This window comes from Molossus molossus, unplaced genomic scaffold, assembly GCF_014108415.1.
Source record: "Molossus molossus isolate mMolMol1 unplaced genomic scaffold, mMolMol1.p scaffold_m16_p_13, whole genome shotgun sequence".
NCBI lineage: Eukaryota > Metazoa > Chordata > Mammalia > Chiroptera > Molossidae > Molossus > Molossus molossus.
The window spans coordinates 44,077,905-44,104,803 of record NW_023425348.1 but is presented as its reverse complement, the minus strand read 5'-3'; the positions used below and the strand labels follow the sequence as shown (position 1 = coordinate 44,104,803).

At 50.3% G+C, this 26,899-nt stretch overlaps 1 protein-coding gene across 1 annotated transcript; it reads left to right on the top strand.

The window, feature by feature from the left end:
- Positions 1–5,224: 5,224 nt before the first annotated feature.
- TPBGL (trophoblast glycoprotein like) lies at positions 5,225–6,454 on the top strand. Its single transcript, XM_036257683.1, has one exon. It carries the CDS (start codon positions 5,225–5,227, stop codon positions 6,395–6,397), a length of 1,173 nt encoding a protein of 390 aa, XP_036113576.1. The 3' UTR covers positions 6,398–6,454.
- Positions 6,455–26,899: the final 20,445 nt, after the last annotated feature.

Below are 26,899 nucleotides of genomic sequence, written 5' to 3'. Positions count from 1 at the left end.
TAGCTTCCCCAAGAAGAGGAGTGTGGAGGCGAACAGTAGCTCCATGGGAAGAGATCTAGACCAGGGCAGCAATTCATGACATGTTACAGCTAGAGGGACCAGTGGCTACCCACCAGCTGAACCACCTTGAGACACCGATGAGGAAACAGAAGCCCAGAGTGGGACAGGGACCTGCTCACAGTTGCACAGCCAGCCAGCAACAGACCAAAAACAAAAGCCAGATGGGGTCAGTTCCCTTTTCCAAATTGCAGTTTCCAATTCTAAACCAGGGATAACAAATCCAGCCTGGGGCACCACTTAGAAACTGCAAAGCACTGTGAAGCGGTAGGAAGGAACACGGTTTTCCCCTGGCCGGGGCCTGGGGGCGGCGGTAAGGGTGGGTTGAGCCGGCGGCAGGAGCACCTATGCCTTTCAGAGGACTCACCAGCTCATTTACTCTAGCCTTTCTCCAGAGGCCCAGGCCACAGAGCAGAGGAGGAGGGTATAAAATATCAGAGTTATTTAATAGCCAGTTGTCCACTCCTCAGAAGCAGTGTGGCCTCTGCTGACTCAATGGAGAACATGAATCCTGAGCCTATGGATTTTCCCATGTCTCACATGGGGGAAGGAGTGAGAAATGGAACAGCAGAGCCAGCAGTGGAGTCTTCCCCTCCCACCAGTGCAGAAGCTACACAGAGGAGAGAGCCTGGGGCCTCCCCCACTGTGACCTAATGGCTGAGCTCCATCACGGCAGCCCTGCCGGCTGCTCCTCCACTTGCCTCGGTGGAAAGGGGGGCGGAGGGGGAGGGAGGCCACCAGGATAAAGGGACCCTGCAGGCTGCTACAGCATCAGAACCCCCAAACCATCCCACCACCACTTTCTAGTTGGGGTGGAAAGTTCAAGGTCACACACTGAGAAGGTGGGGGCACCAACTAGGGAAAATCATAGCATTACCTCCCCCTCCATGACCCCAATCTCTAAAAAGCCAAGGGGCACAGGACTCAAAAGCCTTCCAAGACCATCACACACACACACACACACACACACACACACCACACACACACACCTTCTTTGCAGACTGGGAAACTCAGATCTGGGAAGGTAAACTTGCCACAGACCCTCGAATTGACAAAACTGAGTGGGAGGTGGATGGGGAAGGGGCTACCTGTTGGGTGACCTCGGAAAGTTGCCAGATCTCCCTAGGCTTCCTACCAAGGACGTGGAGCTTACAGAGGACAGGGCCTTTGTGGGGCAAAAAAAGGACCCTAGTGGAGGAGCTGGACTAGGGGAGGGAGGGAAGCGTATCTTCAAAGGCTCAGAGAGGGGCCCTGAAACTTAATGAGATAATAAATTCAAGAATTGGGGTCCAGAGTGGCTGACAAGGGGGATTCTCAACCTAGCACAGGGCAGACTATCACTATGCTTGGGTGGGCCTGGGGTGACTATTGTTGAGTCCTAAGGAAACCCTCAGGGCCTGAACTCTTTGCCCACAGGCTCCCCTGGGATCTGACCCAGTCACACTCCCCAGGGGGAGAGAGCCTCGGATGAGAGAGCTGCAGCAAAGGAGAGGGGCAGGTAACCTGAGCTCCTGTCAGGCTCCCATCCGGTCAGCTGTGCAACCTTGGGGGAAAGCACTTAACCTTTCTGGGCAGGTGTCTCCTGGTGTGAAGTGTAGAGGGAGGATCCTCAGCTAGCCTGCCTCACAGGGATGGGATGATCAAGCCAGAGATTTTAAAATCATTATTTCATTCAATAATGTTCCCTAGTGCCCTTCTCCATGCTGAGCTCCAAGCTGTATGCTGACAAGACAGGAAATCAGACCAGTCCTGAGCCCCAGTTGCTGACAATCGGGGGGCGGGGGGTGCAGGGGAGCTCTAGCCCTCTGACCACTGAGTGAAATTCAAAGGAGAGATGGAAGCCATGAAGGCTTCCAGTGGGCTGGACTGGAGAAACAGAGTGAAGGGGAGAGGGCACCCAGGTGGGACAGTCTGAGCAAAGACTGCCACTGGATGCCTCAGGATAAACACACAGCCTCAAATGCAACTGGACACACTTTTGTTGAATAGCTACCACATGCTGAACACCGACAGCCCTAAGATGGCCTGGGCCATTCCTCCAGAGATCAGGCTTGGCTCCAAATGGCTCACAGACTGAGCTCCTGGGGGAACCTGGACAGAGAAGGGGACACCTGCACAAAGAAGGGAGGGCAGGGAGGAGGCCAGAGAGACAGCAAGTGGCAACTCACTCCTTTTACTGTCTACTATGAACCTGCTGTGTTGGGGAGGGAGGAAGATGGAACAAGGCAAAATGACGTGGGAGCTAATTAGTCACATAAAGGGGCAAGGCCTGGTCCAGAGCCACACGGTGCAAGCATGGCAGAGGGTGCTAGGCCCCCAGACCCTAGGGAATATGGCTTTTCTTGTTTCAAAGCACTTTCCATTCACTTTATCACAGCAGTTTTGAGAGGACAAGGAAGAAGAGGAATTCAGAAGCCCACCTACTTTCCAGAAGTAGAAGCTAACAGCCCAGAGGTAGAGAAAGGTCCAGGGTCACACCAGACCCACCCCAGCATCTGTTCCTGGCCTCAGCTCACTGGGGTCAGGAGGAGATGAGATTTCCCTGTGGCACTGGACCCTCTCAGATGCAGCCACTACCTTGGACAAAGCCCTGGACAAGGACCCTAGGGCCAGGTTTCCAGGCAAAGCCCTGACAACCACTGGCCTTGGGACAAGTCCCTGGCCCTCTGACCTGTTTCTCCATTTATAAAACACAATCATTGCCTTATGCTGTGGTACCTAATGGTTCTTGGTTCTCTTTGGGTCTCCTTTCCCCAACTGAGATGTTTAGCACCCCTAATCAAGGCTGCCTACTGCCCTGCAGCCCTTTCACAGGGGCCATCAGCCAACCAGGAACCAATCACCATGGGGACCTGGGGAGGGGGCTTTACCTCGGTAGTTCGACTGTGATTCCTCAGAGGCTGGAAGCAAAAGGGGCTCTATGCAGTGGGACAGGGAAGCAGAGACCTTTTCATTCAGTCATTCATTCACCTACAAACATTCACTTTACACTGTCTTGTGCTAGACCCTGGAGTAGAAACACGATAGTGAAGAAGAGCCAGTGCCTCCTCTGCGGGGATGACACAGTTGGGGCTTGGAGCTGATGTGGACCAGGGCTGGAGGGAGTACAAGAGCTGAGGGTCCAGCCCCAATGGCATCTGTCTGAGCATTTGTGTTTATATGAGAAAAGACACCACAGATGGTTACCACCACAAACCAATGGCATTGGTGGAGGGCAGGGGTGGGCTCAGAGTGTGTTGGCTAATCTCGGGATGCACATGCTTGCATGCATGGGTCTGTAAGCCTGCAGAACACACCCAGGAACCTGCATGGGCCCAGAATTATGAATGTTCGTGCACATGTATGGATGAGCCCGCATGTACTTGCATGAGATGAGGTACATCTGAGCCTGCCTGGAACTCTGCACAAGTTCATGCAAGCCTTTCTATGCATGTGCTTGCACACCCAAATGAGCATGAGTCTGTGTGTATTCACATGTGGACAATCTCACATGTACGTATGTACAGACATGTCCAATCATGCATGTGCAAATTGCAGTTCTCATCTGCCAATACCTGGAAGAGAGGGAAGGGGGAAGGAAGGGCCAGCTCCCCCTCTCCCCAGCATCAATGGCTCTAGTCCTTAACAGTGGTCCTTGCCGGAGACCCAAGCCACCGCAGGGTCTGCTTCTTCTCCTTGAGTGGTATTGATCTGTTAAATATAACCTTGGGGGAGGAGTCAACCCAACAACCATCCTTAATTCAGGAGAAAGAGACTGACTGATCTTAGGTGGGGGGAGCCTCTATCCCAACCAGCTCTGCTGATACCAGAATGGCCTGCAGGATCAAGTGTCAGCCTCTCCAGCCTGAATAATTCATACCAAGACCAGGAGTGCTCCCTTCTCAGGAGCCTGTTTCTTCAAATCAGGTCTGGAGCCTCCCAGTTCTAAAAAAAAAAAAGTCCAAAACAAACCCATAACCAGCTCAACCCCGGCCCCCTCTGAGACCATCCCTTAATTCCATGCTGCAAAATCTGCTCCTATTCTCCCAACCACTGGAACCCCAAACCTCCCACCCACTTATCATTTACAGGTGGGGTATCCTGGTGGGAAGGAGGGGCAGTTGACAACATCCAACAAGCCCAGAGTCCTGACACCCAATAGAGCAGTCTAGTGGGGTTCCTGCCTGGATGCTGGAGCAGGGAGGGGACTGCAAAGAGCTGAATCACCACACCCACTGATCCCAAGGCCTGGGAGAATCCTCGGAGGAGGAGTCCAGCCTGGTGGAGGAAACCAGATGAAAGAACTCCAGGCATAGCAGCCAGTGAGTTGAGGGGCTGACTCTAGGAAGTAGAGTGGAATGGGGGTCGAGAAAACACTAGTCCCATGGGACTTGCTGTGGTAGTAACCCAGCCAGGCCTAGAGTAACCAGGGTCGCTGGGGAGGGGGCCGGAGGCTGGGGATTTTCCAGTCTCTCCTGACACAGCCCTCTCCTAGATCACAGAGATTAGGAAGTGGCTGAAAAATCACTAATTTTCTCAGCCCACCCCTCATCCCTTCCTGCTCTTGTAGGGGAGACGTAGTAAAGACCTGCCCCAAATTCTCACTCGGTGATGCTGACCCACCTGCCTGCTCTCCTTGGTCCGGCCCAGACCCACAGTGCCAGAGAGGGTAGGGGAAGAAACCAGCTTAAACACGGGAAGTAGGGGAGATGAGGCTGCAAGTGAGAACCTGGGAGAGCCAAACTTCTCAGCAGACCCGGAGCTGGAGAGGGGGAAGAGAAGGCACAGCAACCAAAAGCTCAGATTCTCAGGAGCCTCCTACCCCGCCTCTCTGCGAGGAGGGCGCGGAGACTCCGCTAGGGGCGGAGGAGGTGGCCAGGAGGCGGGGAGGGGGGAGGCAAACCCTGCCCACTCGGCTCGGAGCCCGGAACGGCCGCGGAAGCCGGAGGCCAGCGCGCAGGGCGAATAGGGCACAGGGGGCGGGGGGCTCTGCTCCCTGCCTGACCCCTCTTGCCCCAGCCAGGAAAGTGAAGGCTCCTCGGATTTTAGAGCCGACGGACGGACCGACTGCGACTGCCAGCCTCTCCAGGTCAAGGACTTGCCCCACCCGCCCCCTCCCCGCCCCCAAGGCGCTCCGAACTCACTGGTGAGCGCGGCGGCCCAGGCGCTGGATGCGGGCGCAGCCACGATGGCCCCGCGCGCGGGACAGCCGGAGCCAAGGGGGCCTCTGCTACAGGGGCTGCTGCTCGTGGCGGCGGCGCTGAGCCAGCCCGCCGCGCCCTGTCCCTTCCAGTGCTACTGCTTTGGCGGCCCCAAGCTGCTGTTGCGCTGCGCGTCGGGCGCAGAGCTCCGGCAGCCGCCGCGGGACGTGCCACCCGACGCGCGTAACCTCACCATCGTGGGCGCCAACCTGACGGTGCTGCGCGCGGCCGCCTTCGCCGGCGGGGACGCGGATGGGGAGGAGGAGGCGGCGGCGGAGGGCGGCGTGCGCCTGCCGTTACTGACCGCGCTGCGCCTCACGCACAACAACATCGAGGTGGTGGAGGACGGTGCCTTCGACGGGCTGCCCAGCCTGGCGGCGCTCGACCTGAGCCACAACCCGCTGCGCGCCCTGGGCGTCGGCGCTTTCCGCGGGCTGCCGACGCTGCGCTCGCTGCAGCTCAACCACGCGCTGGCGCGGGGCGGCCCCGCGCTGCTGGCCGCGCTAAACGCCGCGCTTGTCCCGCTAGAGGAGCTGCGCCTCCTGGGCCTGGCGGGTAACGCGCTGAGCCACCTGCCGCCCAACGCGCTGCTCCGGCCGCGCCTCGAGCAGCTGGACGCGCGCCTCAACGCGCTGGCCGGTCTGGGCCCCGACGACCTGCGCGCGCTTGAACGCGATGGCGGACTGCCCGCGCCGCGCCTGCTGCTTGCCGACAACCCCTTGCGCTGCGGCTGCGCCGCGCGCCCCCTGCTGGCCTGGCTGCGCAACGCCACGGAGCGCGTCCCCGACGCGCGGCGACTGCGATGCGCCCACCCCCCGCAACTGCACAACCGGCCTTTCCTGGACCTGGACGAGGCGTGGCTGCACTGCGCTGACAGCAACGCCAAAGGTCCCGGGGATGTAGAACTCACCGGCCCGGAGCTGGAAGCCTCCTATGTGTTCTTCGGGCTGGTGCTGGCGCTCATCGGCCTCATCTTCTTAATGGTGCTCTACCTAAACCGCCGCGGTATCCAGCGCTGGATGCGCAACTTGCGCGAGGCTTGCCGGGACCAGATGGAGGGCTACCACTACCGCTACGAACAGGACGCCGACCCGCGCCGCGCGCCCGCTCCGGCCGCCCCTGCCAGCTCCCGCGCCACTTCCCCAAGCTCGGGCCTCTGAGCTTCGCCTGTTGGAGGTTGGGGATGCCCCTGCCAGCTGGTGACTTTATTAGGGCTACCCGGCCTGAAAAAGTGGATATGAGACACTCTCGAACTTGAGGCTTTTGAGACTTGCCCCTGATCCGCCTGAGACCTTTGGATTGTGGCATCACCACCCCCCTACACACACACACACACACACACACACACACACAGGGTCCCCAAGCTGTACCCCCTTCTTCCCAGCCTCTGAGAGCTCTCACCATCAAAGTCCCAGAGACACCCCTTCTGATTTCAGAAGCCCTACTCACCCATTCCAGGCTAGGGACCCATCAGCCACCCCTCTCCTCTTTTAAGACACCTTGTCCTAAAACCCTAAAGCCCAGAGATTGCCTCCCTTACCCTGTTCTTTGAGCCCTGGCTTCTCAGTGGGGAACATCACCCTAGATTTCATGGACAGCCATCTCCAGCTTGGAGCCCTCAGTTCCCTTCCCAGAGCTTGGGTCCTCACATCCCATTCTGGTCTCAGAAACAGAGCACTCCCATGAAAAGGTTTTGTGGACTTTGAGCCTTTTTTCTCATACCTGATCTCTGAGCCCTTCATCCTGCATAGAGACTCACATCCTGGGGCTCTAAAGGTTGGGCACCCTCCCCCATCAGAGGATGTATTTCATACCACTCACCACCCCAGCTCTGGCTCAGGCCCCTCCCTTCCTTGGCCCAGGTTTGGGGCTCAGCTCCCTTGGTCTCTCCCATTCTAGGGACAGGCACACCCTGTTATAGCCTTAGTGTGGAGCTGGTCCTCAGCCTTTCCCACCAAGGCTCTGATCCCCCAGAATTCAGTGGTTACCCCAATCTCAGACTCTCAGCTCTTTGCCCCAATCTGAGTTTCATCCCCCTGCCCAAGTCTTAGGCTCTTGATTCCACCTACATCCATAGCTTTCACTCAGTACTGACCTCTGCCACTCATTAGACCGGGATACAGTGAGGAATCCATCCCTGGGATGTGCCCACCCCCTTTACCTGCTAAAATGAGCTCTCCAGCACTGCGAGACAGGTGCAAGTGCCACACCCCCAACCATACTGGCATATCCTCACAGAGAAAGGAGAGTCCTGGAGGTGTGAAGTCCGGCCTCAGAACCAGGGTCGCCCACCCATCATGGCCTCAGAGGGGGGTAAGAAGGGGACTCTGAAGGGCTGGAAACTGCTGCCCACATGCTCTTTTCCACCCATGTGACTCCTCCCCTAAGGATTTCTTGCAGGGGGTCTTACCTCCTGTCTTAGGTACAGGCCCTTCTGTTCAGGGTCAGAGCCTCAGCGCCCTGCCTTCTGCATGATCCCAAAGCACAATTGGTGAGTGGGGAGGGGGCTGCCTCTCCCTGACTCCCACCCTCTTGGTCAGGCAGAATGGCTGGCCTGTGCTGCTTCCGCACACAGGAAGTCACCCTCCTTCAACATACTGGCTTGAGGCCTGCCTTCCCACCCCTACCCAAGAAATCTGGATGTCCCTTGGGCAGTTTTCTATAAAGTCTGCAATAATCTCTGATACTCTGCTCTTGTAAGTGGTGCCATGTCATTTCTGCTGACCGTGGGGCGTTGAGGGGAGTTGGAGGGGGCACTTGGGAGGGCATTTTAGACCTGCCCAAGGTGCAGTGTTCCTTGGTGTCTTCTCCTGGACTATGGGAAAAGAAATGGGCTGTGGCTGCACATAGCAGGATTGAGACTAGGCACATAGACTTCCCATGGAATGGCATTGCTCTCCAAACCAGTCTGCTTTTTATCCTCAGATGGGGTTATACACAGCCAGAGTGGGAGCCTACATCCTCTTACCCCTCCATCCTCATCACAGCAGTGGGGGTGGGGGTTGTGGGGGAGATGTGGTTGGACTGACTAATGCTAGCCTCAGATGAGGCTACCAGGGAGAAAATCCAGCCACAGAGAACTGAGGCCGTTATTTCAGACAAGAGGATAGATCATTATATCCTGCTTTGGCATCATCACCTCTTGACGAATCACCTGATACTCTCTTGTATGCTTTGTCATGTCCCAGTGTCCTGGCTAGAGGGGTAAGAATTGCCCCTTGGGTATGTGAGAGGCTGAAAGGAGGAGCAGCCCAGAGGTGGGGATGGATAAAGTGACCCCTTAAGATATGTGGAGCAAGGAGGCAGGTGGGTTCTGGGTCAGTAGGGCTAGGCTAAGAGGTTTATCTCCTGCCTCAAGTCTCCAGGCTGGGTTATTTCACATTTAGGATCTCAAAGCCCTAGAACCACATGGTGGAAGTCCAGAACTCTAGCATGTCAAAATTTTAGGTCTGCATCATCCTATAAATGGTGCCTTATAAACATTGAAAAGTACCTCAGGGGTAATGTGGGAACCATCTCCTAAGCTATCTCAACAAAGAACACCCTCTCTCCATAAAGTGCTCACTCCCTTTCTTCCTAGGAGCATCCCTTCTATCGCCAGAGAATCTGACTTCCTGACCAGTCAGTCCCAGCTTTGCCTTGGGGCCAGGAGCACAGCTCACCTCAGGATAGCTCTTTACATTCTTTACACTCAGAGCTGGAGACAGTGCATGAGTCCTTATCTTCTCCCAGCAAAATCCTCATGAGAAGGGTTTAAATTCTCTTGAAGCATTCCCATCTGTCAATGACCTTCAAAGGATGCGCTGCCAATTCTCTAGAACAAAGTAGTGTTAGTGTCTCTAACATGGTTAGAGAACTGTCTTTAACAAGTCACCCCTCCAGTTCCAAAGGCATGTCCTCTGAGAATGTAGCCAGAGAGTCCTGGCAAATAAAACATGCTATTAGCTGTGGGTTCATTGTCAGCAAAAATCTTTGAGAGTTTTATATGAGAGCTGCTGCTAAGCTAAGTATCAAATCAATAGTTGTCAAAAATCAATTGATTGAGTGCCTAATGTATGCCAGTTGATATTTAACCTTGGTGCTCATTAAATGTTGTCTCTGGGCTGCTATCCTCTTGCAGCCTGTTAGTGGCCTTTGGTCTTATGGGGCTATCAACAGGTCCCCAGGGGCCACAGCTTTGCCTCCTCTGCAGATCCAGCCATTCACTCAGCCTTTACTTACTAAATACAACTTTGCCATCCCAGAGAAGCTCATGATCCTGGGGAGGAGTCATATTTAATCAAGGTTTAGAGAAAAGAAGTCCCAGGAAACTGAAAGCTCAGGGTAAGGACCCCTGACCCAACCTAAGGAGATTTTTCAGAGGAAGTCACATCTGAGTGGGGTGTTAAAGGATGAGTAGGAGTTTGCAGAACAGAGAAATACCAGAAGTTGTCTGCTTGTGCAGAGGCCTGCAGGCAGAAAGATCTTGTTAGTCTGAGAATTGGAGAAGACCATTCATGGCGGAAAGGGTGTATGTGGGTAAGATGGATCTGCGTGCCCACGTTCTCCACTGGGCGGCAGTAGAGGGACCTCCGTCTTCGGAGAAGTCAGGGAAGTGGAGGGGTGTGATATGTGGGACAGGGGAGCTGCATGGTGCCTCTCACTTGTTCCTTCCTTCTGCCCATCCTTTCTGTGTCAGGTCTCACGCTGGGGACTGGAAACAGAGAGGAATCAGAACTAAGCCGTGCCTACCGGAGGCCAGGTGGGCAAGGGGATAAGGGAAGTGGCCTCCAGAGAAGCCCGAAGATATAGTATAGGAAAAGGTGAGATGGAGGGATCTGGCTGGCCCTGCCCTGACACCCTGATGCCACCCACCCGCCCCAGACCCCTCAGCAGTGGCAGGGCCCCACCGAATGGCCAGCCTCCCCTCTAAGCATGTGCTGGGAATGCTGCTGGAAGTCTGTGGTGGGCATGAGACCGCAGGGCACTGCAGGGGCCAAGTGCCAGGGGGGAAATTCTGTCCAGGATGTCCCCTTGGAGAACAGTATGATAGAGAGCAGGAGAGGGAGAGAACAGGGGTGTAACTGTCGGAGACGCGATAGACATGACACCAGCTATTCACTAAGAGAAACATGTCAGACTCCTCAGAGTTCTGTGACCCTGTAAGGATTGTGAAACTTCCTCTCAAAAGCACAGGGAGCCATCTCCTTGAGAAGGTGATTTCTGTGACCCCTTTCCTCCCCATGCCCCTTGGTCTGGGGTGGGAACCAGTGAGGGCCCAGCTGGAGTCCAGGTTTCCGTCTGAAAGCTGTCATTTGGTCCTTAGAAGTACCGGTTGGGATCTTACCCTGCTGGGTGCTGGGGATTCAGCAGTGAACAAAGCAGAGCTGGCTTCTGCCATCCTGGCCCAGTCCGACCCTGACCTTGGACACCCCTGCCTGTCTCTGGCTCCAGGTTCCTTCTGTCCAGGCCGGGGCTGGACTTGCGGCCTCCAAAGGCATTGCCTGCTCTCACTGGAGTCCATCTCCTTCTGCATTAAGACTCTGCCTGGCAGACTCACAGCCCTAATTTATGGGCATTGCCTTTCCCGAACTGAGAGAAGTGATGGGGGCAGTTTATATCCCTGGGGAAATGAACGTGGCTCCTCACAGTCCCCCCCTCCCCCCATCCCCCCTCCCTCACTGCCCCCTCTCTTCCCTCAATGCTGCCTCGAGGCAATTTACCCAGGGCTGGCCAGTCCCATGCAGGTCACCTTAACTAACCCGTCACTGTACTGGTGGGGAAATGGAGGCCCAGAAAGCCCAGCAGCCCTCTTCCAAGTCATAAATGGCATCAGGTACAGAGCAAATCCAGAGCCCGGGATGCTCCCTGGGGCCATCCCTGCCCTGCTCTGGGTCTGACTGTCTGACCCAGGGCTGCCTCATCTCCTACGTCGGTATCTCCACCCCTGTGGTCATTGCCTCCTGCAGCCAGACCCAAGCCTGTGGTGGCCTCTCAGAGAACAGCAAACAAGGAACGGGTGGGGAGGACTCGTCAGCCTCCATTGGCAGCTACCAGCAGGCCTCAGAAACCCAGCCTCCTGCAGGCAGACACCCTGCTGGGGGATCCTTCTGGATGGAAAGGGCATCTCTACCTCTCCCCGAGAGGAAAAAGAGTTTTGTTCTGGACCCCCAATCTCTGAGGTCCCAAGCATATAACTCATTCTTTCTGAGCCTCTTGTCTCTGCTGAGCAGCTGCTGAGATGGACCGGAGCCTGCTCCTGCCCTCAGTAAAGATGGGGTCACTGTGATAATGGAAGTACATCGAGGGCCCCTAAGTAATGTGACCATCCATACTAGGAAATTTTGGAGACTGAAAGAGGCCACTATTAATAATTACATGGGGACAAGAATAAGCAAGGATTATACCAGGCTGGTGGGCCCTGGACTCCAGTGACTTTTGAAAAGACCTGGAGGGGAAAAGAAAAAGTGCTAGACTGCTGGACTTTGCCAGCACTAGAGAAACTAATTCACTCCCTGCCCTTGACCCTGTCTTCCAGCCACACTAAACAGCGTCCTGAACACTGCTCTCCAACCACATCAAACTGCTCAGATTTCAGTAACTGAGCCAGGGTATTCCATCCCCATACTTTCATTCACACAGTGCACTCTGCCTGGGATGCCTCCCCCACATCGAGAGCATCAGGACAGCCCAAGAGTCCCCTATGCGCTCCTTACCTCGCCCTCTTGCTTCTGTCACTGTACACCCCCCCACACCCCAGACCTTTATTTGTACTGATTGGTTTTCTGGCCCACTCTTGGCACCAGACCAGAATCTTCTCTCGAGGGCCCAGTTCCCTTTCATGTCACCAGTCCTAGTGCACAGACAAGATTTGTGAGTGCTGTCCCTGCCCCCACAAAAGTCCACAGCACAGGGAGAGAAGCATCAAGCAGAGCTGGTGGCTTCTGCTGCGTGTCAGATGCCCACTCCCTTGGACTCCCATAATCTCCCACCTCACTGAACTGAGGTTTCTGTTACTTGAGATGCCTGCACGGCCAGCTCCTTGTTGCTGCTGCTGAATCAAGGCAGAAAAGAGCAAGAAAATGCAGCTTTAGAATATGTAATCATACAAAGCATAATTTATCCTTAGTTTCTTGACTTTGACTTTTTAATACAATTATAGCTTTCTGGCTCCTCCACTTGGAATACTCATCCAGAGTCCTGTCTGATCAACTTGAGTCACTGGCTCAGCCTAGGTTCCTTGCCGCCAGGGCGCTGCAGCGACATCTGTTGGCTGAGTTGTGTAGAAGTGGAAGCAGTTTTAACTTTTCTTTGCATACATGCGTCATCTGCTGGTGAAGGTGGAGAAGTTCTTTCTTTACTTTAGTCACAATTCATTCAACAAGTATTTTAAGTGCCTATGTACTAAGTAAGCACTGTGCTAGGAAGAAGCTGAGGATACAGTACTGAAGAAAAATGGCAAGGTATATGCCCTTGTAAGATAATAATAGTAATAAATAACACATATATGCTAAATTTGTGCTAGGATTGTTCTAGGCATTTAATACATATGAATCTATTTTAGCCTGATGACAATTCTATGAAGTAGGTATTATTATTCCTACTGTACAAATGAAAAAACTAAGGTACATGAAGATGAATAATTTGTCAAGGTCCATTAATAAGGGGGCAAGTCAGGCTTAGAACCGAGAGTCAGGTGTTTAGACTGTAAACAAGTAAATAAACAAGCAATATACTTCTTTTTTTTTTATCCTCACCCGAGTACATTTTTTGCATTTATCTTCAGATAGAGCAGGAGGGAGAGAGGGGTAAAGAAAGAGAGAGAGCCCTGGCCGGTTTGGCTCAGCGGTTAGAGCGTCGGCCGGCGGTCCGGAGAGACCCGGGTTCGGTTCCCGCTAAGGGCACGTACCTCGGTTGCAGTTTGTCCCCGGCTCTGGTTGGTCGTGCAGGTGGCAGCCACTCGATGTGTCCCTTCACGTCGATGTTTCTCTCTCTCTCTCCCTTCCTCTCTCCCTCCCTCCCACTGTATATGTACAAAAAGTGGAAAAATATCCTCGGGTGAGGATAAAAAAAAAAAAAGAAAGAGAGAGAAACATCGATGTGAGAGAGCATTGACCGGTTCCCACCCACACCAACCGGGGCTGGGGACAAACTGTAACCGAGGTACGTGCCTTTAGAGGGAACCAAACCCGGGACTTTCTGGTCCATGGGCCAACACTCTAACCGCTGAGCCAAACCGGCTAGGGCACAATATACTTCTTAAAAGGGAAATAAACAGAGTGAAGAGTGATGGGAAGGGTGTCCTTTAAATGGGGTAGTTAGGCAGAACACCCCTCCCCCTGCAAGGTGGCTTACTTTAAAGAATGGGAATGAATGCGCTTTGTGAAGAGCCCAGGAGAGATCAATCCAGGCAGAAGAAACAGCAAGTGCAGTTTCTTTGAGAACGAATGTTCAAATATGGAATGGGAGGCAAGTCCTGGCCATTCTGCCCCTAAATACCTCTCCAGCCATCCTTCTGCTTCCCCCTGATCCCATGTTCTACATCTCTCAGCTGGATCCCTGCCCCAGTTCCTCTCTGGTCCCCCTGCCTCTAGCCTCCCGCTCTGGTCCATCCTCCACAATGCAGCAGAGTGACCCTAAAAATGCATGAACCCGATCCCTTTTACTGCTCTGCTTAAAACCTGGCCCACTGTCTTCTGGATAAAAACCAAGCTCTTTGGATTGGTTATCTGTAACACCCTCTCCATAGCCATGGTCTGGTCCTATCTCCTGCTGGCTCCTCTGGTCCCCTTTATCCTAGCTACACCAAAGTCCTAACAATTCCCTGAGGGCCCAGGTTGTCTCACCCCCTGAGGCTTCCCATGTGCTTTCCCTTCTACCTGGAATGTTCGTAGCCTCTCCTCTACCTAACTCCTTTTCATCCTTCAAAACTCCGTTGAAGCAATTCCTCCTTTAGGAAGCCTGTCTTCTTACCCATCCCACCCACCCCAGCTGAACGTGATGGCCCCTCCTCACTGCTCTCAGGCAAGCCCCGTCTCCAATATCCAACAGCAACTCTAAACCTTTGTTGTCCTGCCTTATCCTCCTATGAATCTGTGAGCGCCTTGAAGGAAGGGATTGTCCTATTTATCTGTGTCTTCAAGACCCAGCATAAGCCCCACCAAATGGTACATCCAAGTAAATACTGTTTGCAGTTCATGAGCTATAAATTGTTTAGTTTCTTTCTGCACCCTGACCCCTTTGGTGTTTTATTTATGTAGAGTAAAATCTACTCTTTGGGGCATACAGTTGATTTAGACAATCAAGATATCGCACAGTTCCTGCCAAACAGCCAGGTGGCTCAGTTGTTTGGAGCGTTATCCTGTACACCAAAAGGTTATGGGTTCGATTCCCAGTCAGGGCATATACCTAGGTTGCAAGTTCAATCACTGGTTGGGGCGCGTACAGGAGGCAATCAATCAGTGTTTCTCTCTCACATCGATGTTTCTCTCTCTCTTTCTCTCTAAAAGAATCAATTAAAAAAACAACAACAACATATCCTCAGGTAAGGATTTAAAAAAAAGATGTGGAACAGTTCCATTACCCACCCCCAAATCCCTACTTGCCCCTTTGTGACCACCTTCCTTCATCCCCAGCCAATGGCAACTAGTGTTCTGTTTTCTGTCCCCATAGTTTTGCCTTTTCCAGAATGTCATATAAATAGAATCATAAAATGTGTCCTTTTAAGTCTGGCTTCTTTTACTTAGTAGAATCTTCATATGACATTCACCCATATTTGTTCATTGTTACTGCTGAGCAGTATCCCACTGTATGGTGTACAATAGTTTATGCATTCACACTAGTTGAAGAACATTTGGGTTGCTTCTAGTTATTGACACTTATGAACATAGACATTATAAACATTCATGTGCTGGCTTTTGCACAGATGGCTTTTTTAAAATCCTCACCTGAGGACATGATTATTGATTTGAAAGAGAGAGAAACATCAATCTGTTGAATCCCCATATGCGCCCTGACCAGGGATCTAATCTGCAACCTAGGTTTGTGCCCTGACCAGAAATTGAACCCACCACCTTTCGGTGTACGGGACAACAGTCCAACCAACTGAGCCACACTGGCCAGGGTTGTACTGGCTCTTGTAGGAAAGTAACTTTTCATTTCTTTTGGGAATAGAACCACTAAATCTTACAGTATCTTTTTTTTTTTTTAATTTAAAAAAATTTTATCAAATTCATTGGGGTGACATTGGTTAACAAAATTATATAGGTTTCAGGTGTACTATCTTGTAATACAAATTTATAAGAAACTGCCAAACTGTTTTCCAAAGTGTCTGTACCACAGGATAGAGAATATAGTCAATAATATTGTGATAACTATGCATGGTGTCCGATGGGTGCTAGACTTATTGGGGTGATCACTTCATAAGGTATATAAATGTCTAATCACTGTGTTGTATACCTGAAGCTAATATAATCTTATACGTCAACTGTATTGAAAAATAAAATTTCTAAAAAGTGTCTTACCATTTTGCATTACCACCACTAGCATTCTAGTTCCTCCACATCCTCACCAGCACTACTCACCGAACAGACGACGATTGAATTGCCTTTGTACCTTTTTGGAAAATCAATTGACAGTATTTATGCAGGTCTACTTCTGGATTTTAGATTTAGTTTCATCAATGTATATGTCTATTCTTTCACAACCAACAGACTTTATTGATTACTGTAGCTTCATAGTAAGTCTTGAGATCAGGTAGTAGAGAACTCAAACTTTGTTCTTCTTTGCAAAAATTGCTTGGCTATTCTAATTTCTTAACTTTTTCTTATAAGATTTATATCTACAAAAAATGTCCTGCAAAGATCTTGATTTGAAGTGGTATGTTAACAATATTGAATCTTCCAATCCATGAACATAATACATGTCTCAATTTGTTTAGGCCATCTTTGATTTCCTCAACATTTCGTGTTTAGAGATGTGCAGAGAGATTATGCACATATTTTTATATTTATACCTAAATACTTCTATTTTGTTCATTTCCAGTTGTTTGATGTTACTATACAGAGAAGTACAGCTGATTTTTGCATATTGATCATGTATCCTGCAACCTATATAAACTCACTTATTAGTTCTAGTAGTTCTATGTAAATAATCACATTGTCTGTGAATAGAGACCATTTTATTTCTTCCTTTATAATCCGTAGGCCTTTTATATCTTTTTCTTGCCTCTTTGCACTGGCTAGGACCATCAGGAGGATGTCGAAAGGAGTGTACCATTAAGTACGGTGTTAGCTGTGCCCATTATCAAATTAAGAAAGTTTTGTTTTTTTAATGAATGGATATTAAATTTTGTCAAATGTCATTTCTGCATTTATTAAAATAATTTAGCTGCATCCCATACCTTTAGATATTTGTGGTTTTATTTTTATTTAATTCACAATATTTTCTAATTTTCCTTGTGATTTTCTCTTTGACCCATTTAGAAATATTTTGCTTAATTTCCCAGTATATGTGAATTTTCCAGGTACCTTTTTGTTATTTTGTTTCTAGTTTAATTGTTATTGTCAGAAAATATATTTTTTATGATTTAAATTTGTTAAGGTTTTTGTTTTGTTTTTTACCCAGAAAATGGTCTCTCTTGGTGAATGTTCCATGTGTACTTGAAAAGAAGGCACATTTTATTGTTTTGAGGTGAAACGCTCTATTAATGTCAACTAGGTCAATTTAATTGATAGTGTAGTTCATTCAGGTCTTCTACATCCTTACTAATTTTCTGTCTTCTTGCTCTGGAAGTGTTGTGGATTTGTATATTTCTCCTTTCAGTTCTGTCAGGTTTCACTTTAGGTATGCATATACATTTAGAATTGTTACATCTTCTTGGTAAGTTGACACTTTTGTTTTTTATATTATGTCCCACTTTATCCGTGGTAACATTCTTTGTTCTGAACTCTACTTTGAATGATATTAATATAACCACTTCAGCTTTCTTTTTTATTATTGTTTGTATGTTTATCTTTTCCATCTTTTTACTTTTAACTTATCTTTGTCTTTATATATAAAGAGGGTTTCTTGTAGACAGAATGTAGTTGGATCTTGTTTTTTATTTTATTTAGTCTGACAATCTCTGTCTTTTAATTATATTTAGACCATTTACTTTTTTAAAAAAATGTTTTTCTTTATTGATTTTCTTTATTGAGAGAGATAGAAACATCGATGAGCGAGAACGTCGATTAGCCGCCTCCTGAAGGCCCCCCACTGGGTATCGCGCCCACAACCTGGGCATGTGTCCTGACCGGGAATTGAACCAGAGACCTCTTGGTGCATGGGTCAATGCTCAACCCCTGAGCTACACCAGCTGGGCAAGACCATTTACTTTTAATATAGTTATTGATATGGTTCGATTTAGTTTATTACTTTTATTTTTTGTTTGTCCTCCCTGTTTTTTATTCTGATGCTCCAATTTTCCTGCCTTCTTTTGGAATATTTGAATATTTTTTAGTATGTCATTTTAATTTATCTATATTTTGGCTCTGTTTTAGTTGTTGCTCTAGGAATCACAATATACATAAATAACCTTTCACAGTATACTTAGGATTAATATTGGGTCACTTCAAGTTAATGCAAACAGTTCAGTTCTCTTTACAAACAAACAGTTCTCTTTATCTTCCCCCACTAACCTTTACATTATAGCTATCATATGTGTTCCATTTATAGACATTGATAACCCTATCAGACAATTTATATTTTCTTTCAACAATCATACATATTTTAAAGAACTTAAGATGACCAATGTAGCCTTTTATATTTACCCAAATAACCATTTCTGTTCCTCTTAATTCCTGAAGATATGGACATTTTCTTTCAACCCAAATAATTTATTTTAGCTTTTTTTTTTTTTTTTTAGTGCAGGTCTGCTAGTGATGAATTCTCTTCCATTCTCTTCATCTGAGAATCTCTTTATTTTACATCGTTCTTGAAGGATATTTTCCTTGGATACAGAATTCTGGGTTGACAATTCTTTTTACTTTAGCACTTTAAGGATGTTGTTCTGCTCTCTTCTGGCCCCCATGTTTTCTGTTGAGAGAGCTGCATCAAATCACCATTCTTTGTATGGAAGAACATACAAGAATGTGCCATTTTTCTTTCACTGCTTTCAAGATTTTAGAATTTATCTTTGAATTTCAGCAGTTTGTTTCTGTGTATCATGTGGTTTTCTTTGTGTTTATCCTGTTTGAATTTGTAAATTTATGCCTTTCAAGCAATTTTTTGTTTTCTACAGCAGTGTGTCTCCTCTCCTCTGGGAGTTCAGTGACATGAATTTTAGACTCTATGATATTATTCCCTAGGTCTCTGGTCATCTTTTTCAATCTTTTCCCCTCTGTTTCTTTCTTTCTTTTCTTTTTTTTATCCTCACTGAAGGACATTTTTTTTTTTTTTTTTTACATTTATCTTCAGATAGAGTGGGGATGGGGGCGGCAAGAGACAGCGAGAGACACACATCAACCGGTTGCCACCCACATGACCCCAACCAGGGCCAGGGACAAACTGCAACTGAGGTATGTGCCCTTAGGGGGAACTGAACCCGGATCTCTCTGGTCCATGGGCCGACGCTCTAACCGCTAAGCCAAACAGGCCAGGGCTCCCCTCTGTTTCTTAGTTTGAATAATTTATTCCCATCTATCTTCAAGTTTATTGACTCTTTCCTCTGTCACCTTCATTCTGCTATCAAGACTATCCAGTGAATTTTTAATTTCAGATATTTTATTTTTAGTCCTAAAAATTCCATTTGACTCATTTTCTAGTTTCTACATCTCTATTGAGAATAACTATCTTTCCATCACTTTCAAGTTATAATAGCTACTTCAAAATCTTTTCTAATAATTCCAGCATCTAAGTCATCTTAGAGTTGACATATGTTGATTGTGTTTCCACTTGAGAACTGGTCATATTTTTCTGGTTCTCTGTATGCCAAATAATTTAAGATTATATCCTAGACATTAGAAATGTTATATTGTGTAGACTCTGTCCAATTATAGTCCTTTATAGAATGTTGCTTTTGTTGTTGTTTTTAGAGGCAATCAACTAATTTAGGTTCAGATCCTAAGTTCTGTCTCACCTTCTATTGTTGGTGGTTCTAATTTCAGCACAAATCCACAAAAGAGGAAAGAAATTGAAATTTGCCCCACGCAAATTACTTCTCCAAATTTTGACTCCTCTGCACCATCTTCCTGCCTTTGTCTAATTTTCAGAGTCATAAGGTAGTTGTTTTGTATTTTTGTCCAGAGTTCTTATGCAATCAGTAGGAGAGATAAACTATAGTGGACTTACTCTGCTTAGTCTTGGCCAGAATTTGAATCTCTTACCCAGTTTATTTTGATTTGCTATGGTTTTTAAAGCTAGATAAATGAAGCCCCAAAGCACCATGAAGACAGTGACAGCAGGAAAAAAACTCCAAGCTAAGAGGCAATAGCAACTCTCTCTCCCGTATTTAGAGTCCTGGTTAGGTGTCAGGGCACTCCTTCTAAACTGTGATATAGGACCAATGCAATTGTTTCTGTTCTCTGGACGAGAAGACTAAGGAAGAGCTGGTGATTTTCTCATTTGGTCTCTGATTTAGTCCCCCGACCTTCTTCTGCTCTGTACTACAGGGCACCAACCATTACAAACTACATTTCCAAAGATTCTTTGAAAATTAGCTTTAATTAGATTCCACCAATAGGAGGCACACACATGAAATTGAAATTGGAGGGTGGGAGGAGAGGAGAAATCGGAGGGTGGGAGGAGAGGAGAAACCCGAGTTCTCTCTGCTTTGGGCAGCACCCCCAGCAATAGCTGTGTTCTTCTGTGGTCTAGATTCCTCAGATCCCTTCTCCCTCAGTGGCCCCTGCTGGGCCGCCCTGGCTCCTCAGCTCCCTTACACCACCTCCTTTCCCTCTTGTCCACCCTGCAGGCTGTTGTGGTTTCCTGTGGTACCTGATCTCTGGGTTGCCTCACATCTCATTTACCCTTTCAACTCTTGCAATATATATTTTTTAAATCCTCATCCAAGTATATTTTTTCATTGATTTTCAGATAGAGTGGGAGGGAGGGTGGGGGGAAGAGAGAGAAACATCAATGTGAGAGAGACACATCGATTGGTTGCCTCCTGCATGACCCCAACCAGGGCCGGGGATCGAACTGCAACTGAGACACGTGCCCTTGACCAGAATCAAACCCAACACTCTTTGGTCCGCCGGCTGACGCTCTAACTGCTGAGCCAAACCAGCCAGGGCAATTCTTGCAACATTTTAATAACCAGTTTCTTCAACTAAATTCTTGCTACTGAAATACTGACATAGGCTTTGTTTATCTGGACTCAGACTGATACAATCCATGTGGGAGGGCACAATGAAACTCTGGCTCAGGTCTCCTGATTCAGATGTCAGTATGTCCTGCTGCCCTTCTCTGGCGGAAAGGAAGCATTAGGAAACAGACCACCTTCTGGCCAACCAGGAGGGCACTGCTTTGATCTAAGTTGCACATGATTTTACAGGAATGTAAAACTGTTTTTCCATATATTAGCCATTCCCTAGGAAAGTCATCTTATATTCATCAGCATCTTCCTTTTGTGTTAATACAGTATGTTATCATTTAGAATTTTGAATCTTTCGCACCTATATCCTTACTCCTCCCATGTGGTTCTTTTGGAACCGGCAGAGGGTAAGTTGTAGAGAACTGAAGTGACTTCAGGAAGACCCGGCAGAGCAGGAGAGGACTGAGCAAGAATCAGGGCTGGGACTGGGGCAGGACTCCAGCTGAAGTGGTCGGTGGTGCCAAAGAGAAGTTGGGATGGCTTCACCCCAGAAGCAAACCAGGGGTCACGCGATCCAGTGCTGTCTGGTAGGGATCAGGGTTTTGGCAACTTCCCCAAGGCCTTAGGCTGGTAAACGGCGAAGGGGGAGGAGAAAGCTTCCTGGCAGTCTCCAAAAGGGGGTATAGGAACCAGGTTGGAGTTGGGACCACAGCCAGGGAAAGAAAACACCTGGCCCGGCCACAGGTCCTTTCCACCAGTCCCGGGCATCAGGGACAGCATTTGCTGGTCTATGTCCTGCCGGGGACTTATGAGACAAATAAAAGCACAGCCAGCACCTGTCACAAAAGACCTTTAATGGTCTCCTACTTATGGTTCTTTTGTTCACTGTCCTGTTAGAGTTGAATAAACTGTAATAACTTATCTGAGCTCATAAGGAATGCCACAGGTAACAACAAATAAACCTGGAATGAAGGTGTCACAAAATAATCACTTCACAGAAGGGTCACAGACCTGGAGACCTGTCCCAGTCACCTGTCACTCCCCACACCCAGGACCCACACATAGTCACTGCACCAGGCTGAGCACTGGCTCCCCTTGAGTAGGAAGAGCCCCTGCACCCCCAGTGCCTGTGGCTGGCCCTTAACACTGAGCAGAGAGCTTCCAGCAACCGTGCACCCTGCACTTGTTCTGATCGGCAGCGCAGGCCGTGACTGCAGCCCGAGCTTGTGACCCCCACTTCGCACGTGACTCCCACTTCGCACGTGACTCCACCTCTCGTGCCCACACCTCCAATGATCCTTGCAGCAATTCCTGTGAGGTGGGCAGAGCCTAGCCCTAGCCCCGCGTTACACGTGGAGAAATCGAGGTCAGTGGGTTCCAAGCGCACACTCGAACTGAACGTGGAGCAGTCAACACTTTTTCTCCCAGGTCACATGCTTGCAGTGCCCTCAGCCTCACATTTTCACCTAGAATGGCCTGGGCTGGGCAGAGGCGGGATTCTGGGCCAAGGGCTGTTCCAGGTCTCACCAAAGTGCCCACCCTCAGCCTGGGCAGAGGGGTAGGCTGGCAGGGAGAGAATTCGGAGACTGCAGGTGGGGACCAGCCTCTCTTCAGGCCCCCTCCTGTGGCCCACACACTTGATTGTCCTCAAATCTGGGAGTGGAATCTTATTAGAATTTCTCAAGGAAACTTGCTACCTAAAAAGTCTCTGGACAGCCCAGACAGTGTGGCTCAGCGGTTAAGCATCGACCCATGCACCAAGAGGTCACTAGTTTGATTCCCGGTCAGGGCACATGCCCAGGTTGTGGGCCAAACCCCCAGTGAGGGGTATGTGGAAGGCAGCCAATCTATGTTCTCTCTCACCACAGTTTCTCTCGCGCGCCCTCTCCCTTCCTCTCTAAAATCAATAAAAAAATTTGTTTTGAAGTTCTGGACAGATCCTGCACTCACAGGAGAGACTTTTGCTATCAAGTCCTGCCTCGGTGTTTCCTTTATGAGACCTGGACTTCCATCTGTCTGGCTCTATGTGCAGAGGGACCTGACTCATTTCTCCACCCATCACACTGTTCTTCTGTCATCCCATGTGCCTGGGCCAGGAGAGTGGGGTATCATACCGGGGCACAGACTAAGTCCTAGGGTGAGGGCTGGGCCTGCTTCTTTGCTGCACAGTCCTCTATGCTGCATGGGCCCATCTCAGGGTCAAGACCCATCCTCACTGAGCACCGGGCCCCGCCCAAATGAAACCTAGGGCCCAGCTTCAGGGTGGGGTCTACAAAACTGTCTAATGTGTGCGTGTGTGTGTGTGTGTGTATGTATGTGTGTGTATAAGCCAATGCTTAGGCCTGGGTCTGTGACCCAAGTTCCAATACAAAGTATCCATTCCAACATGAAAAGCAAGAATAGAACCTGTGCTTGCTGGTCTAAGATCAAACCTCAGAATGATGGTTTGAAGAATTTTTTCTTCAAAAGAAAGTTTGAAGGTGAAACCTCAATAGGCAAGACAGATAAAAGCAGAGTTGTTCTGGTGGAAGTGAGAATGGGGGAGGGCTGGAGACCTGTGCTATGTCTCCACCCCTCTTCCCACTTTAGCAGCCCCTGACAAAGCTCTGTGGAACACCAGGGGTTCCACAGCACCTGGTTTGAAAACCACTGTGTCAGCGTGTCTACAGATCATGGGTCCTGAGGACCTGTGCTTTGACCTCCCTTTCAAAGTGAAGAGTTGGGAGTGATGGGGGAGGGTGTTCCCCTTTCAATGGGCCTCTCTTTGAAGCCACTGGGCAGTGACCCAGCAGGGGAGCCTCAGAGGTGGAAATCCTGCCCCAACAGGTAGGCCACTTCAGTCCTGGAGGACGGACAAAGTGATGGAGCTGCCTGGGCCAAGATGCGGGCCCAGTGCAGGCTTATGCGTGAGGGTGGAGGGAGTCTGTTTTGGTCCTTGTTGACGTTAAAAATAAAAACATCAGAACAGGTATAGGCCTATGTCCATGAGACCCTATAAGAGTTCAAGATGGGGGCCTAATGCCTTCCTCTGGGATGGGTAGAGAGTGACCAGTCCTCAGTTGCTGGCAGGAGAGAAGCTGCCTTTGTGGGCTGCTGAAACCGCTGGGGGTCAGGGCAGCTGGAGTCAGCGCTCTGTGTAAGAAGCCTGGCTTTTCCTCGAGCCCAGATACCTCCCAAGCATCATCAAGAAGCATTGGCAGCTCCGGTTGACCCTGGAGGGGACCCTGTACTTTAAAGGGGGCGGGCCAGGTCATTGCTATTCCACCTCGCCCTTGGGTTCCTTGATGAAGTGCCAATTCAGGGTCTGCGGGCTGGGGGTTGTCAGTAACCTGGGACCAGAGCCAAGGCTCTCTGGCTCTGTGGGGTCTGAGAGATGGAAGATGTGGGTGGGACCAAGCCTGGGAGGGCCTAAGATGCTTCCAGCCCCAATCACTGACAATATCCAGGTCTTGCCTCTGTCCTGATTGCTGGGACCATTATCTGTAGGGATGGCATTCCTAAATAGTGCCTCAGTTCCCCGCTCAGCTGGGTCCCAAAGCCGACCTCACTACATGTCACTCTGGCTGACATCTGCCTAAGTGAGAAGGGGGCAAAAGGTGACCAGTGGAAGGAGGGCTCAGCCCACAGCAAACTTCCTGTGTGACCCTGGGCCACTCTCCTGCGGTGGCAGGACCATGGCCCATGCAGCTGTTTACAACGTACAAGGCTGACTTTCATCTCCACTCACTTCCATCCATCTGGGCCTCACAGTTCCTTGAGTCGAGCGGGGAAGGGGCTGCTATACCACCAGTGAAACCGAGCCCAAGAGGTAGAGTGACTTGCTCAAGCCTACTCAACTGGCTGATGGTGGCAGGAACCGAGGCCATGTGGACCGCCAGGCCAGCGTGCTTCTCGCTGCACCGTGGGAACCAGCTTGTCAGCGGCTCCCCCAGCTGACACCCCAAGGGAGCCCACTCTCGCCTGCCTGGGCCCTGAGGCTGAGGAGGCCCAGGAGTCCAGCCAAATAGCCCAGTCCTTAGTTTCACTGGGACTGACTCTTCTTACAGTGGGAATGCCCAGGAGTCCGGGGGGCCCTCTGCCTGGGGATGTGCACGCAGGGCCACGGTCTCCTTCCGGCCTAGACCTACATGCCGCCCTCGTGGCCCGCTGGAAAGTCCCAGTGTGACATGACATGGCCAGCACAGGCCCCAGATGTGTGCATGGAAAGAACTGACACTGTGGGCTGGGGCCTGGGGCCTAGTGGGGCCCCCCAAACCCCAGTTTCACTCCAAGATCTCACATGATTTAGATGGAGAGGGGCCTTGCAGAGAAGGATTCAGTCATGTTTGGAGGCTGCCGGGGGAGTAGAGCCGACCGAAGCCTGGAGAGATGACCTGGGCCTTTCTCTCCGGAAGAGGCCGGAGGAAACACTAGTCTGAGTGTCCTCTGAGCTGCAGCACATGGTACGCAGGAGGCTGCCAGCCCCGGGCAAGTAGGGCTCAACTCCAGCCTGTGCGCCATTCACAAAACCGTACATTCTACCGTGGGCGGAGTCCACCTGGAAGGGGCAGTTCCTAATTCACATCAAGGCACTATATGAACTAACAGCAGCCATGGAGCTCTGAATAAAATAACCCCGTTCCTCCCCCATTACTTTCCCTGGACCATGAGCTTCCTGAGGACAGGGGCTGGGACGGACCCATCTCTGGGTCTCCAGTGCTCAGCACTGAGCAGTAAGTTATCAGGCAAAGATGATTAAGCCAAATTCAAATGAGCTTGACCACTGCCCTTCTGCACTCCTGCACCCAAAAAGTAAAAGGCTGGATGGGGTTATGATGCTTCCTGTGCCTGGAGAAACTTCGGATAAACACTGGGATAAACCCAAAAGGGTGAGTGAGATGTTGGGGTGGAAGCTCAAGAAACCAGGGGCAAGTCTTTTGTGTGCACAGGGAGGGCTGGAGGAGGTGTGTGGGGGAGTGACTATCTCAAATCCTAGAGGGTCTCATGCCAGCCCAAAGGTTCCAGAGGAAGACGCTGGAGACCATATGCTTGTGGTGCGTTGGTCCAGCCCCTCATCAACTCTACAGCTCCGGTGCCCACTGCCCAGCCAGCTCTGGGAGGAGCTGGATGCCTGTAGCTGGGACCCCGGTCTGGCCATGTGACTGTCCTGAGCTGACTTGATTCTCATCTGGGCGGGGTCCCTGGGGTTGAGTCTTCATGAGATTCCAAAGGGAAGGGCTAGAGTGCAGTGCCAAGCCCAGGAACCGGGTAATCTCACCACGGAAAATGGTTGCCCAGCCCACCCCAGGAGGGACTGGACTGAAAAGGGTTGAGATTCAACTTGTATAATAAAATGTTGTTGTCTCCCCTCAGGCAAGTATGGGCTAGAGACAGAAGGAAGCAGAAAATGGGGAGAGAGCCTCTTGCTCCATAATCAATACACTTGTTTGGGTATAAGGTGAACCTCAGGTGTCTGTACCCACAGGGGGCTGGGTTACTGGAGGCCCTATCACTAGCACCCCTCCACCCCCTGAAACTCCTCTACCCCCCGGAGGCTCCGCAAATACATGCTCTGTCCTTTTGTAATACTCGGGACCGGGGGCAAGCAGCTCGTGCTAGGTATGGCTACACCTTGTTATCAGGCAACCCTCCAGAGGCCTAAGAAGGGTCCTTCCCAGGCCCCAGGTGGGGAAGTAGGAGCTCTCCATGGTCCTGCCACCTCCAGGGTCTAATGGGTCCCCTTTGCAGTCAGCCAGACCAGAGTCAGTGACTCGGCCTCCACCCACGAAACCAGAAACTTCAATGTTCACAGATTCTTGGAGACCAGAGCTGGAAGGGCCCTTTAGTTTTCCAGGTGATGAACTGAGGCCCAGAAAGGGAAAGGAACTTGCCCAAGGTCACACAGTAAGTGAGCAGCAAAGGCCAGACAACAGAGACCTTTGAACACTTTCTACCTCATCATCTGCCTGCCCTGTTCCCCTGGCAACACCCCAGGTCTCAATCACACAAACACCCGCCAAAGGGTACTGGGTCCCCATAACACTGGGAGCTACTGGTGAGGGGGTCATTAGCTCTCCAAGGTAACAGAAGTTCCTTGCTACTCAGCAGTCCCCTCCCTTTTAGTGAGGGCCTCCCGTTGGACCCTGCCACCTTCCGGGGAAGGACCCCTTTGCCTGTGGGCGTGGTGGCCTCAGGTGCTGCCTCTCAGCCTGCAGGGCCAGCCCAACCCAGCCTTGGAGAACAGCAAGGGGAGGCAGGAGGACTCCGATGTCCCCGGCTCCCTCTGGACTTCCAGCCCTGCTTCCCATGGGATCACCAATCACAAGTCCACAAAGAAAGGGAGCAGGGCGGATTCTCCCCTCCCAGCCCCCGCACCCATCTCTCAGAGCCACCCTGCAGGCCACCTGCTCCG